General features: G+C 43.6%; 1 protein-coding gene across 1 annotated transcript in view; it reads right to left on the reverse strand.

The window, feature by feature from the left end:
- Nucleotides 1-638: 638 nt before the first annotated feature.
- The window catches only part of stk17a (serine/threonine kinase 17a), a gene marked incomplete at both ends in the record, with an annotated part of 36737 nt that continues 21697 nt past the window's right edge, over nt 639-15678 (reverse strand). The window contains 5 exons of the mRNA XM_080543777.1: nt 639-993; nt 1246-1425; nt 1550-1598; nt 1765-1891; nt 2343-2487. Of these exons, the coding sequence (XP_080399903.1) occupies nt 639-993; nt 1246-1425; nt 1550-1598; nt 1765-1891; nt 2343-2487 (856 nt within the window). The remainder of the gene's footprint in view (nt 994-1245; nt 1426-1549; nt 1599-1764; nt 1892-2342; nt 2488-15678) is intronic.

Consider the following 15678-nt stretch of genomic DNA (forward strand, 5'->3'; position numbering starts at 1 on the left):
GCACTCTGCATATACAAGTGTAAATGGTCTGCAATTATTGCTGAAGAGATTTAAACCCTTGGGATGATGATCCCTGTCAAATGTGTGCAATGGCTTTTTAAACAGTTGTATTAAACATAACTCTTTGTACATACAGTACATTTGCTTCATGTACATATAATTAGCAACTCCCTCTCCCCTTAAAATATTTATAATCTTAAACACAAACATACACCTTAAGAGATGGCAGACAAAAAAAAGACATGAAGACAAAAAGGAAACAAAACAAATGTATGATGCAATTCCGTTCATGGCCCAAATCATATCTAATTATCCAAGCATGGCACAAAAGAAAGATAAAAAGAAAATAAACTAAATAAAATACAAAATAACATATCACACGACAAGGCTTCGTAAGTCTTCCCATGTATAGTAAAGCAGCACCAACAGAAGGAAAAAACAACCACAGAGACAAAAACAGTTTGGCTTCTGAGTTCAGAACATGAGGTGGGGTAAAAGTGAGGTGTTTTTGTCTTTTTTTTTTTTTTAAGTGTGACGTATTGTGAACCCTCCCCTTGGTGAATGGTAGAGGTCAGGAGGTCGAGAGGCGGGGCATGAACTCCCCCCCCCCCCAGGGTGTGAAAGGTCAGGAAGAGGCTTCAGTAGATGAACTCTCCGGGTACTTCCTGGAGAGCGCTGAAGGGCTCCTCGAACTTGAAGCGTTTGGAGATGACCTTCTGGTCCGGCGCCATGCTCTCCATCTCTGACTGACGACACTGGCCCAGTGTGTACGCCGCCACGACAACCAGCTCTTCCGTCACTTCCTCATCCTCCTCCCTGGTGGTGATGGGGCTCTCGGGGCTGGCTGGCTCTGAGAGGGAGTTGATGCTGCTCTTCTCCTTCACCTCCACTTTCACCTTTACCTCCTCCTCCTCCTCCTCCTCCTGCTCTGCCTCCTTCTCTTTAGGCTGCAGCCATTGGTGCTGCATGCACTGCTCTGCAGTAGCACGGTCCCTGAGGGGAGATAGCATTAGAATATTTGTCTCTGGGTAGATACATATGTGGTAAGACCATTATGCAATATCTGTCAGTCCTTTTTAGGACATTGAAGTTGTACTCATATTAATATTACACTTGTATCCAAAGCGACTTACATTGCAGTGAGTGCATACATAAATGTTTCTGTATATATGGTCCCAGCGGGAATCATAATTCCCAGCCGGGTTTCCCAAAATAATTGAATATTCATCAGATATTCAAACTCACTGGGGCTGTTTGATGAGCAGAGACTTGATGAAGTGCAGAGCGTTCTGGTCCAGGCACTCTAGTTCCTCTTCTGTGTAGCTGACGTTGATCTGGGAGATGTTAAGGAACGTCTCCTGCTTGTCCTCCCCTAGGAAGGGGGAGATGCCCGTCAGCATCACATAGGCCAGGACCCCCATACTCCTGGAGGGAGAGACAGAGACCTCAGAGGGTTGTTTATCCTATCCTACATGTCATGTAAATGGGATGGATCCAAGACTATCAATGCTGAGGAAGATATGGTACGGTATGACTGAACATTACATACCACATATCTGTCGCTGTGCTGATTGGTTCATAATTCAGGATTTCTGGAGCTGCAGACACAAACGTATACGACAGCAATTAAAAAAACACCCAAAAATACACAACATTAAAAACAACCAACCACTGTCCGTCTATTGTCATAGTGCCTTGTGTACAGTATGTAGACTATAGGGGCCAGAGCAAAATTGCCTTGGTCAGATCAGGGTTGCCACTCACCTACATACTCTGGTGTCCCCATGATCTCTCTGAGCTCCTGGTGACTGCTGACCATCCTGGAAAGACCAAAGTCCACGATCTTAATGTCGCCTATAGGAGCGCCGCTGGTCAGCAGGATGTTCTGGGGCTGAGAAGTGACGACAAAGAGGAATAATTCTACTCAAGGCTACAAAGTCAAAAGGCTGTTGTAAGAGCTGGACAAAAAAACAGCAACATCGCAAAAACATTTAACTCGGTTTATTACAACTATATGCAATATAAACATCAAATAACATTTGATTTGAGCAGCTGAAAACAGAAGAAAGATCTGGAACAGGTCAATACAGACAGGCATGCTCAGTGAAAGTGTTCAAAACCAAGTTGAAGACCCCCCTGTTGTCTATCGGTCATAGCTTGTTTTCTGTTGTCTATCGGTCATAGCTTTCTATTAGATGTGTATTTGTGCTGTGAAATTATGTGTGTTTTTTAAAATTGAAATAGTTGTTTTAAACTGTTGCTTACCTATTGTAAAGCACTTTGACGTAAAGCGCTATACAAATAAAGTTATTATTATTAATAATAGGTTTAGGTTGAGTTACCTTCAGGTCCAGGTGCACCACGTTGTTCCTGTGCAGGAACGCCACTCCCTCCAGGATCTGCCTCAGCAGCCTCTTCACCTGCTCCTCTGTAAAGGCCTCATCGCGCTCAGCTACACACTGGTTAAATATCTCCCCTCCGGCCGCACTGAGGGAGAACACACACACACACACACACACACACACCACACACGTTAAATACCTCCCTTCTGGCCACATTAAGGGCACACAAACACACACACACACACACACACACACACACACACACACACAAGCTTCAGGACGTACTGGGTGATTGATTACTGTGTACATTGGTCAGGTTCACATGCCTCAATCTGGAGTGCACAGGCCAGGTATTTCAGCTCGAGCTAATGTACAGTTCAGGTAATTCACATTCCAGGGGTGATGTGAAGCATTTTAACGTCTCTTTCCCCACCTGGCCTGTTTCCCCTCAGGCCATTCGTCCTGCTGAGAGATCCACCCCTGACGCTGACACTGACACAATTAATGTGAAATATGACCAGTGTTGAAAGGATTGTTCCTTTGTAAGCAGACATACTGTAGCCCCACTAGTTCATTCAACACGGCTGTGTGCCTCCTCCTTGGGTGGCCTTTACCAGACCACCTGTATTGCCAAGTATTGCAAACACACGCTCATGTTGACCCATGCTTGCGTGCGCACACCCATAATGGAGCAAACAAAACAGGGGCTCTTTGCTCCATTGTGGGTGTGTGTTTGTGTGTGTGCGTCAACATGAGGGTGTGCGTGTGTTTGCGATAGTGACGGTGATGGAGTTGTAAACTTCAGGAACTTTACTGTTCCATGCGTGAGATTGCCAATAGATCAAGTGAGAGTTTGAGACGCTTTCCTCTGGCTAGAGGGATTTACAGAAATAGTACTGCGGTTCTATACATAGCAAACTAATTATGGACAGTGGACTACAATACCATCACTGACACTGCATGATTCATCACATGCTCAAAGCATGTGGTTTGTGATACTTTTAAAAAGTATGCAGTTATTGAATGTAGAAACACAGTGTAAACACAAATTGTGAAATATAACTCTTTAATATTAGAATTAGGGATGTGCATAACTACATTTTTTCATATTCGAATAATCGATTATTCGATGTGTGCCGACATCCACAAACGTGCGCACGCAGCCATTTCCAATTACAATGTTTACCAGTGGTCTAGCTATAGCCTACCCGAAATCAAACGGCCAAATACACACAAAAAATGAATAAAGATTCAATGGAAGACTCAATTAATCCGTAATAGCTACTCGCGTCTGTTTTGGCTAAAGCATTGCGAACGGGCTTGGTGCATTCACCACCATGCATCTTTGAGATGCGAGGTGATGGAGTACATGGTTCCATTTATACAATCTGTCTCTATGTATGCCAATCCTTCTCTAAACCATCTGAATACTTAAATTAGGCTAACATAACAATATTGCAGAACATAAAAATGCATGGCGCTAATACCGATGTAAACACTGCTATTTGAGACAAACAAAACATGCATATTCCTACACTAACAATAGCAGTGTTTCCATCTCATGGCTCTATGGCAGATCGCATGCTGAAAGTCCGAAAGGAGAAAGGTTATTAAGAGGCGTCAAAACGTAAAGTTGAAGTGAAATAGCGATGGGATCTAATGCTGGCAGGCAGTGCTTCTCAGGTTTTGATGTGAGTAAAACATTTCATTGGTCTCTGTTTTCCGAGAGTCTGAGGCTGGACAGTACAGGACAGGATAGTACCAAATGCGCTCTAATGCAAGCGTCAGTATTAGCGGCATGCATTTTTATGTTCTGCAATATTGTTATGTTAGCCTAATGTAAGTATTCAGAGGGTTTAGAGAACCAATGGCACATAGAGACAGTTTTTATAAATGGAACCGTGTACTCCATCACCTCGCGTCTCAAAGTATGTGCAGATAGGTGATAACAAATCATCATGCCTAGAAATAACATGTGGAGTGCCACAAGGGTCAGAATTGGGTCCAAAGTGATTTAATCTGTATATCAATGATATCTGCAAAGTGTGAAAAATTATGAAATGTATTTTATTTGCGGACGACACTAATATTTTCTGTTCTGGTGGAGATCTTCAGCAGCTCTTGGAGGTAATCACAGTAGAAATGAATAAACTAAAAATATGGTTTGATCTGAATAAACTATCATTGAATGTAAAAAAATTATAATATGATATTTGGAAACCGTAAAATAGATTCTGATGTGAGAGTAACAATAAATAACATTATTAAAGAAAGAGTGTACAAGACCAAATTTCTAGGTGTGATTCTAGACGACAGGATCTGCAAGGAGTATTGGAGTATTGGGGAAAATAAGACACCTGTTAAACAAAAAAGCATTGTATACCTTATATTATTCATTTGTTCTGCCATATCTGAATTACTGTCCTGAAGTATGGGGAAATACATACAAAACCACTTAACAACCATTATGCATATTACAAAAAAGAGCTGTAAGAATAGTTAATCATGCTGGATATCTTGATCATACCAATGTTCTCTTTATGAAGATGCATACCCTGAAACTGATGGATATAGTAGATTTCAAGACAGCACTGATTATGTATAAAGCCAACAATGAACTGTTGCCGGGCAATTTGCAAACACTATTCACTGAGAGAGGGGGGGACTGGCTCATTTAGAGGAGAACTTAACATGAGACAGCATTACGCACAAACTAACGTTAAAATATTTTGTATATCAATCTGCGGAGTTGTGTTATGGAATGGCCTTGAGGAAAAGCTCCAAAGGTGTACTATTGAACTGCAATTTAAAATAATGTATAAGAATTATATCCTTTCTAGATACAACATGGAAGAGACAGGACATGCCATTTGCTAAAATTAGTGTATGATAGTTTGTATCCTGTATTGTGTTGAATTTGAATGACAAAATTGAGCCTGATTGTTTGTTGTTTGTTTCTGTTGTAAACATACGCTACTGTAACTGTAGTGTGTGAATGGGGATAGGACAAAATTTGTCTTATTTAATAAGCTTTGCTTCCTCCTATTCCCTTTCGGACAGCTTAACCGTAAATTTTTACCGTGGATTTTTCTTTTTCTTTTGTATTCTTTATTTTTGAAATCATTTGTATTCCAATGTACTGGGACTGCTGTTCGAAATGAACTTGAACTACCGGTAACTAAAAAAAGATGCATGGTGGTGAATGCGCCAAGCCCGTTGTGGGGGCAAGGCTAGGCTAGGCTAAAAACAAGTAGCCCAACTGTAAACACAAGTTGAATGACGCGCGTAGTTGAATGACGTCAGACTCTCGTCCCGTTCCACACTATTCGGTTGTTAAGTCGTGACGTGTTTCCGGGTCCAAAGTTGGCTGAGGCGCTCTCTTCGAAATGCCTCAGTAATAATAATAATAAATTATATTTATATAGCGCTTTTCCGAGGCTCAAAGACGCTGACAAATATGGGAAAAATGGAAAAGTGCTGTGTCCCTTGTTGTATGAATAGATCCGAGTCAACTGTCATTCTACCGCTGTAGTACACTGGTGCTCTGGTGCGGGGAATTTCTGATTTGGACCCGGAAGTTGCTAAACGTCACAACCGAATAGTAATAATAATTACTGAACTACATGAATATTATGCTTGTGTATTGTGTATATTGTTTTTCTGTGCATGGTCAATTCAAAAACAACAACAAATAGTGCTACAGAAACGACATTAGTTCTGTCCGCTAATTTGCGTTTATTTGAATGGAAAATAATGTTAACGGTCCTATTGTTAAAAATCGACTTTGACTCTTGGAAACGACTATTTGAATAATCGATTATTCTGTCCCATCCCCAATTAGAATACATACAGGGGGGGAATAAGTATTTAACACATCAACATTTTGTCCAGTAAATGTATTTCCAATGAGCCTATTCAAGTGAAATTTGCACCAGACGTTGGTATTAACTCAAATAATCCAGACGAAAAAAATCTAAACATTAAAGTCCATATATAAATAAAGTTATGTGTAATAAAGTGGAATGAAACAGGAAAAAAGTATTGAACACACTAACTGAAATTAATGCAATACTTGTGGAGTGGAGAAGCCTTTGTTTGTAATGACAGCTTCAAGGCGCTTTCTGTATGAAGTTACTAATCGCCCGCAGTATTCAGGTGTGATTTTGGCCCATTCCTCTACACAGATTGTCTTTAAATCTTGAAGATTGCTGGGGGCCCTCTTGTGAATCTGGATCTTCAGATGCTTCCACAAATGTTCAATAGGGTTTAAGTCAGGTGATTGACTGGGCCATTCCAAAAAGTAGATTTTCTTTCTCTGAAACCAATTGTGAGTTTCCTTTGCTGTATGCTTTGGATCGTTGTCCTGCTGGAAGGTCCACCCACGTCTCATCCTCAGTGTCCTGGTGGATGGCAGCAGGTTCATCTCAAGGATCTCTCATGTACATGGCTCCATTCATTGTTCCTTCAATGATATAAAGTCTGCCAGTACCTTGAGAGGAGAAACAGCCCCACACCATGATACTACAAGCCAGTGAACTACTGGGAGCATGTACTCTGGTCAGATGAGACCAACATTTTACTTTTTGGCTGTCACACCATGTTTGGAGTAGAAATGGCACTGCACATCACCCGAATAACACTATACCAACAGTGAAGTTAGGAGGTGGTCCAAATGTTGTTTGGCAAACCTTAAACGAGCTTCAACATGTCTTTTTTTCAGTAGTGGAGTCTTGCGGGCTGTGCGTGCACATGGCGAGGCCATGGCGGTGGAGTGCATTGCCTACTGTCCTTTCTGTCACATTGGTACCAGTCTTTCTGGAGCCTTGGCTGGTCCTTGGCTCTTTGGCTACTCTTCTAAGTATCCTTCTGACTCCCTGATCAGAAATCTTGTGAGGAGCTCCTGTGCGTGGCCGGTTGATGGTGGAGTGATGTTGCTTCCACTTAGGGATAATGCCCCAATGGTGCTTACTGGAAGATTCAGAAGTTGTGAAATACGTCTGTAGCCAATTCCATTTTCATGTTTTGCAACAATCTGGTTGCGAAGGTCTTGAGACAGCTCTTTGCTTTTACCCATCATTAGATGTTTGTTGTGTGGCACCTTGGTAACAAAAAAAAAACTTTTATAGCCCATCAATAATAATAATTAGCACAGATTGGAGTTGCCTCTTAATTAGTTATGGTTTTCAGCTGGTTCCTTGCCTTTCCTTGCTGTGGTGTACTGCTTTTTTCTTAGTGTGTTCAATACTTTTTTCCTGTTTCATTCCACTTTATTACACATAACTGTATTTACATATGGACTTTAATGTTTTGATTTTTTGTCTGGATTGTTTGAGTTAATACCAAAGTCTGCAAATTTCACTTGAATAGGCTCATTGAAATACATTTACTGGACAAAATATTGATGTGTTCAATACTTTTTTCCGCCACTGTATAACAACGTAGTGAAGACTACTGTAAACGGTAAAGATTGTGACTGACACAGAGGACAGCGATATCAAGGGGAACATCAGGCTAGCACCGACCAACTCAAAGACCCCAGGCCGTGTAGGGAAACAAACAACACCATGTGTCACCTTTCTACACAACCCCTACCGTGTCACGTGAAAATAATACCTCTATTTCCTTTGACCTCTGGTGCCTGCATGAGAAACTCAATTAGAGAGAGAGAGGGAGTAGTGAACTGGGTGGGTCAGAAATAGACAAGCGTTCCCTTCAGGCCAACGTGAATTGGGTCTTGTCTGGGAAAGAGGGGAGTGCTTAAGAGGTTGTTTTCGGTCTGTGGGCTGAGAATAGAGTGCTTTCACCTGACACATTGAAAACACAACCGAGCTAGCTAGCGAGGACAGATTCATCCTGGTTAGGGCTAGTTGTCTGATTGGCAGGTTTCAAACAGACCATGTGTATTTGTTGTGTGGTGCTGTTTTGCACTGCTTTGTTGTCTGGGAGGGGGATGTGTATTGTGGCCCTGTGCAGTACTGTTTTGCTGTATAACACTGTTTTGATGTATGGCAAGTGTGTTGTTAAGGCCTCCGTGGAACATTACACTCTTACTATCGTCCAAAACTGCCCCACTGACAGTTGTAGCTACTGAGTGAGCAGGACTCTGCAGAAGGCTGACAGGTTGGGAGAGCTGAATCACCTTAGTTCAGTCATAATAATAATAATAATAATAATAATAATAACTGTAATTTATATAGCGCCTTTCAAAAAGCCCAAGGACGCTTTACAGGGGAATGATGGGACAGACAAAACAGAAAACAAACAAAACAAAACTGAAACAATGACTAGGGGCCAAAGGCCTTGGAGAACAGATGGGTTTTGAGGGCTAGTTTGAAGGAGTCCAGGGTGGGGGCGTTGCGGATCACTGTGGGGAGGGAGTTCCAGAGGGTTAGTCATCATCTACTACTCTCTCAGAGTCGCAAGCCAACACTGAAACCTCTGAGTGTACTATCCTAGGGTTTAAAGATCCAGTTACCAATCGCTAAATCGTTAGCAATCAAGGAACGAGATTCAAGATAAAGAACGTTCAGTGAAGAAATGAGAAAAGTAGCCTATATTTACATTTTAAAATGTTCAGTGTGGCCACAGAGGGCAAAACTACATGCTTAGGATAGATACATGTATGTTGAAACCGCTGTGTAACTGTTGGGCTGGAACAAAAGTCTTCACACCTTGCATTTCTCCAGGACCAGAGCTGGACAGAAACCAGGGTTAAAGACCCCTGCAGTTCCACTGAGAGACCAGAAGGTGTCAGTCAAGGCCAGAGGTGGGGCTATGCAGTGTGACTGAGTGGGATTACACCGAGTGAGTGAGATCTCCAGCCTGTAGCGAGGCCTGTTAAAGCACTCTGCCCTGTATGCTCAGTCAGACACAACACACGGAGCACTGAACTAACGCAGAACATTGTCAAACATATTATGTTCCCAGCTGATCTCCTCAAACTGTGGTTCGGCTTTCTAAACGTTTTCAGTGTTTTGACAGACGTGAAACTTTCAAAAGAGACACAACCATGTCTCGAACCACAAGACAGGACTCAAGCAGGACTGGATCTCAGATTCTGACACGCCATTTTGGGTGAAACCAAGCAACCAACCTCAAACCATCTCAGTTTTTTAACTTTGAAAAAATGCCAGTCTGCGAGTGGCTGAATGTTGGTCACTCACGCTGTGCAGCAGAACAACAGGGCTGATTATGGGTGAACGTGTCCATGTCCATCTGGCAGAGACAAGTCATTAGGACACACTAAGGAGTTGTCAGAACCTCCCCGTCTCTCTGGATTCTCCATAGACACACAAGAGGGCCCGTCCGGCACAAACTGGATCCTCTGTTAGCTAGCTGCTGCAGCGGCAGGGTGAGGGCAGTGATTCTAGCCTTGCACTGTGGCAGCCTCTTTGAGTCCAAACACAAAGTGGAAAGGGGGGGGGGTACAAAACAAGAAATCTGGCAGATTCATAACTAGGTCACGGGTTTTGGATGAGATCATGTCTGGCCAGTATACTAATGGGGCATGGGGTGAAACCCCTTTCTCATCTGAGGCTTACCCACACATGCAACAAACACTAATCACATTCCTCTACACACGCACACACACACAGTTCTAAACTACACTTAGATATATGGGTACATCGTGCCTCAGATTAGTGCAATAAAATAAAATGTGCAATAAAATAAAATAAAAAGTGTTCAACATCAAATGAGATCAAATAAAATGAGTCATTTTGATGACTGTGATCCTCCTAAGCTACTACTACTAGTCACTCTTTGCGGACGGAAAGTCTTTGAAGGCTGATGTAGGTCAAGTTCAGTCAGCGCAGAGACGCCATTTATTAATGAAATCAATGTCCCAGCGCAGGAAGAGATCGATCTATCTTTGATCTCCGACCCAGTTCAACTAAACGAAAAAAAAAAGAGAAAAAATAACTGGGTTGGGTCATCGGCCTCGTTATCTGTCACTTAAATGAGACAATCCTGGTGGTGAGGATGCTGCCGAGAGCGAGGGCCGTGGGCAGAGAGCTCAGTGTAAGAGGGGCTATCCCCCTTGCTCTAGAGATTATCACCCCCTCCCCCCTTCCTGCTCTTATCTCCCCCCCCCCTCTCTCTCTCGGCCACGGTCCGGGAGCTCACGTGCTGACATGTCGCTCCACTGACATAATAACCTTCCAGCCCCACACTCTCCTCTCCTCCCGTCTCCTCTCCTATCATGACCTCTCCTTCCTCACACAAGCAGCCAGCTTGCCTGGAAAATCACTTTGGACCCTCGCCCCCTACCTCATCATTTCATGAATAGCTCTCTATAATGTCAGACTGACCCCCTCATCCGAAGCCCCCCGCCCTTCATTCCTCTCAGCTTGCCCCAGTGCCCCAAATATCCATCAGCTGTCATAAAAAGACAAGAAATAAAACCCCACACACAACAGAATCCATTACAAGCAGCTCTTTCTCTCTCTCCCTCCCTCCCTCTCTGACGTTCCATAGATGCTCATGAAGGCTAAATTCATTCCGCTCTACTTTATCTGTATTGATGCCGACAGTGGCTCAGCCAACCAGAGGGATTGTTTCCATCCTTCACTCATCCTTTTATTGTCAGAATGATATTGATTTTTATCTTTCCTCTCTTGGCGGGGTGAGGGCAGCAGGGAACTTCACGTGGCGTTAGAGTAAACTAGGATTAAACAGCCCGTCAACAATGGGGATGGGAGGAATTAGGCCTAGAAGGGGGAGTGCAGCAGAGCACCAATTAAGGGATTTTCTTGAAAGAGCAGATTACATTCCACGAACAAAATCTAATTCTTCAAAGGCTATAGATATAGATATATAGATATAGATATAGATATAGGCTAGATATGAAACAGTCACTGACGCTGCATTCGTCTCAAATGAAACTGTGTTACGACCATCTCAAAAGCGAAGCACTACCTACATTCTCATAATTCCTTCATAATTTATCTGGCTAGGGTAGTGAACAGTGGCTAGGGTAGTGAACAGTGGCTAGGGTAGTGGTGTTGACCAGGTGAGCGGTCCGCCACTGAGGAGCAGTGGAGGCTCCTCCATAGAGGTGGAGGAGGCCTGGCCTCCCCAATAATTTGAGAGAAGAGAGAGAGATTTAAAAAAGCAATAATTATATTTTTTATCAGACACACAACATACAATTCAGAACAATACTTCATCCATTTCTAATATTTATCCTGCAGAACAGCACTCATACACGCGTGTGGCGGAAAAAGGTACTACACGGAGGCCAGGCCTCCTGTCGGAAAGTGGTTTCTCATAGAAGTCAATGTAATGCAATTTTTTTCATGGCAATATGTGATTGGCCAAATCACTGAAAATGGGTGGGAACAGGAGGCCTGGCCTCCGTGTAGTACCTTTTTCCGCCACACGCGTATGAGTGCTGTTCTGCAGGATAAATATTAGAAAAGGATGAAGTATTGTTCTGAATTGTATGTTGTGTGTCTGATTGACATAGTGTTTGAGTGCTTTTGACATGTCATTGATTTTATGTAGTATGTTGTGGTGAATGTTGTGAGCCTGAGCAGAAGGGACAATAGCTGCAGCAGGCGGACCAGAGATTCATGCCAATTGTTTTGTTTATTTGATGACCCATTGTGCAGGCAATAAAAGCTGCTTCATCCACCATCCTGAGAGTGTCCCAATCCCTTCAGTACCGCCAAACACAAATTAATAATTTTTAACAAAGACAGATAAGAAGAAAAGGGAATATTCCATCGCGAGTGAAGCGAGCAAGCGGAAAAAAATTTGGCCTCCTCAATTCTGGAAGTCACCAGCCTCCACTGCTGAGGAGCCCCAGAGTAGATGGCGGTGTGGTGCCGTTGGCTTTAGCTTAGGATGCTAATCTACAAGGCTAATCAATTATCTGCCCGCTAACTCTCCCAATTCCCGTCCTCCTCATCCCCAGGCCAGACCGGACCTGCACAGGCACCACAGGACTCCTCTCAAAGCTAATTTACCACGAGACAAAGGGGGAGGAGGACACACACATTTCCACAAAGAAAGACAAAAACAGAGGTATGAAACTCATAATGCTGAAGTTGGGCTGACAGATTAGTTTACATTGGTTAACCCTTCATACATTTTTCTGCATCAACAGAAAAATCACTGTACAGCACACAAGGTATTTGCGTAGTGGCACAGCACTGCTATGCTCCTCTAAGTCAGACTCTCCATTCAAATGGGTCCAGTGCTCTAGCAACATGGCCGACAGTGCACACATTATGACCATGATGGCCAAGAGCGGGACTACAACCTTACATGGAGAGCGCCCCCTGGTGGAAGCAGCACTGGGTGGATGATGGAAGCAGCGCTGGGTGGATGATGGAAGCAGCACTGGGTGGATGATGGAAGCAGCACTGGGTGGATGATGGAAGCAGCGCTGGGTGGATGATGGAAGCAGCACTGGGTGGATGATGGAAGCAGCGCTGGGTGGATGATGGAAGAAGCGCTGGGTGGATGATGGAAGCAGCGCTGGGTGGATGATGGAAGCAGCACTGGGTGGATGATGGAAGAAGCGCTGGGTGGATGATGGAAGCAGCGCTGGGTGGATGATGGAAGCAGCACTGGGTGACAGCAGCAACGCTGGGTGGATGCCCACTCTCATCGGCAAATAGAAAATAGTTGAGTCGAGGCGAGGAAAACACTTTAGGGGGATGGAGACTTGCTGTCCCCACGTTTGACCTTTTCCTGCATGCCCAGAATCTTAATCGAGAAATTAGATTCTAGGTTGCAAGATGACTATGCTCTATGCAAGCGCTTTCCAATCATCTCCCAGCATGCCTGGGTAGAACAGCTTGACTGACCACATTCTGGTTGGCCGCCTACACACTGAGGCTACCGTATGTTATATATCTACCATATGTTCTACCTCAACATGCCTGGTTTTCAATGTCCGGGTGGATATGGAACAGGGTTGTGTTGTGTTGTGTTGTGTTGTGGGGGTTGCGTGACACCTGCGCTCGGAATGTGATTCTCCACTGAATCAAAACATAAAAAAACACTTTCTGGGTCAAACTGCAGGCCGACCCAATAAAACATTAAACGCAGTGAGCTTAGGGAAAAAATTAAATGTGAATGTGAATGTGAGGAGAGGTGGGCGAGAGGACTGCAGTAATATTCACAAGCCCCCTTTTCATAATTCATTAAGTAGAATAACATCTGTCTCCAAGTATGTACAAGCCTGCACACACACACACACACACACACACACACACACACACACACACACACACACACACACACACACACACACACACACACACACACACACACAGTGTGCCGTTAGTACCAGGGAGGGCTGTAGTTAAGATCTGTTGGATGAAAACATTGGTAGTCTGCTCAAATCCTGTGTGTGTGTGTGTGTGTAAAGCCTGATACACACATAAATATTGTCTAAATCTTAACATATGTTTTTATCTGAGAGAGACCCCACACATGAAGATAAAAAATCATGGATTGAACAGTTCTGATCGTATTGTGTGTGGTGTGCTCTGATATACGACCACATGCATAAAGATCTGTCCTTCAACAGTCTAGACTAGAGCAGTCATGTCAAAGTCAAATACACAGGGGGCCAAAATAAAACAAATGGTACAAGTGGAGGGCCGGGCTGGTTCAATGTTTATTAAAACTCGCAATTATTGCACATATTGAACCAATACCAATAACACAGCCTATATTGCACTTAACATTAATCATTAAATTAGCCTAAGTAAAACATAAATAAAATCAGTTGCAATATTTTCTCAAGGCTCTTTCAGTAATAAATTGAAAACGTTTTTTTTTTTTGCGTTCTTTTTTTTTAACAGGTAAAGAGCAAAATCAAATTTTCCTTCAAAGCTCAATGGCAAGATAAATGCAAAAATGAAACAGCATGCATTAAAAACAAATCAGTGTGCTGCTCTGATCCTCACCAATGACTGTCTTTTATAATAACATTTGAAAAGTTAGTGCAAACTTGCTGACATACTCGGCGTTTCATTAGAGCAAAAGGCAGGGCTCGACATTGCAACTGTTTTGGTCGCATTTGCGAGTTAATATATTTCTGTGCGACTTGGACTTGGACTGTGGACTAAAATACTGAACTACTCTCATGCGCAGTGTACATACAACTCTTCTACCTTCTGTAGCCTTTGGTCTGTGTTCATATTCTTGTATTTGTCTTTCTGTGCGTCTGTGTGTTTCGTTGATGTTTCATAGTGCCTTCTTAAGTTATATTCTTTCATAACAGCCAAGCTGTCTCCACACACAAGTGCCTGCCTCCCACCTGTCTTGAAACCCCCTGTTTTCAGCGTCTACCTTTCTTTTTGCCATTTTGGGGGAGAGGGAGATGAACATTGACGGCGATGTTTAGGCCTCCACTGTCACTATGCTGCTGCTGCTCATGACTAGTACTGAAGTGAAGAGAAGACGCGGGGTCGCGCTCGCTCGCGGGCACTCGGTACGCGCCAATGCACTCGCAGTGCATCTTGGGACTTGTAGTATTATGGTGCTGCGGGCACAGAATACTGCGGGCCGGTTTTAATAGTAATTAAATATCATCCCGCGGGCAAGAGAGAACTCATTCATGGGCCTGATCTGGCCCGCGGGCCTTGACTTTGACACATGTGCTCTAGAGTCTCGTCCCCCAAGCCAGAAATCTCATGTGATCAGGGTTAGGGTTAGTAGTACCCTGACTGAGTACCCTGACTGACCTGTACGAGGCAGCCATGTGCGACAGGGCAAATAGAAGTGCCGAAGAACGAAAAGAAGAAGACGCGTCAGTCAGCTCGCTTCTTGATTGGCTACATTCCATTCCACGTCACAATCGGACTCGGGACTTGTCAGTTTCGCCCACACACACTTTGAACACTTTTAATATTTGCGACCGTCGGCCCCCGACCAGCCGCTGGGAACCAGGTCGCCAGGGCAGACTGGACCAGGACCAAATATGACCACGCTAAAACGGCGGCAAACAACAACACTGACCTCTCTACCTCAATTAACAAAATAGGCCACGTGAAGGAAGGGACCACAGAGGGGGAACAAGGGGTTAGGACTCTTCTTTTATCCACAGTACTTAGAGGGTTGAACTGCTTTTATCATCTGAGAGGTCATCTCAGGATGTTGATACAAGGTTGTGTTTTTTTGGGGAATCCAGTCCTGACAGACTGACAGACCTGCTAGGTCTAGGAGAACATCAATCATTTACCTCAACATCAAATCATGTACTCAGGGCTTAAAGTGGGAAAAAATCCTGTGCCTGAAACTTTTTCTTGGGGAGGGGGGTCACAGTTTGAAATATTGGGAGAGCGGGTACAGAAGACAACTTCTTGTCACAATGTTT

The sequence above is a fragment of the Nansenia antarctica genome, assembly GCF_963989245.1.
Source record: "Nansenia antarctica genome assembly, chromosome: 13".
Taxonomy (NCBI): domain Eukaryota; kingdom Metazoa; phylum Chordata; class Actinopteri; order Argentiniformes; family Microstomatidae; genus Nansenia; species Nansenia antarctica.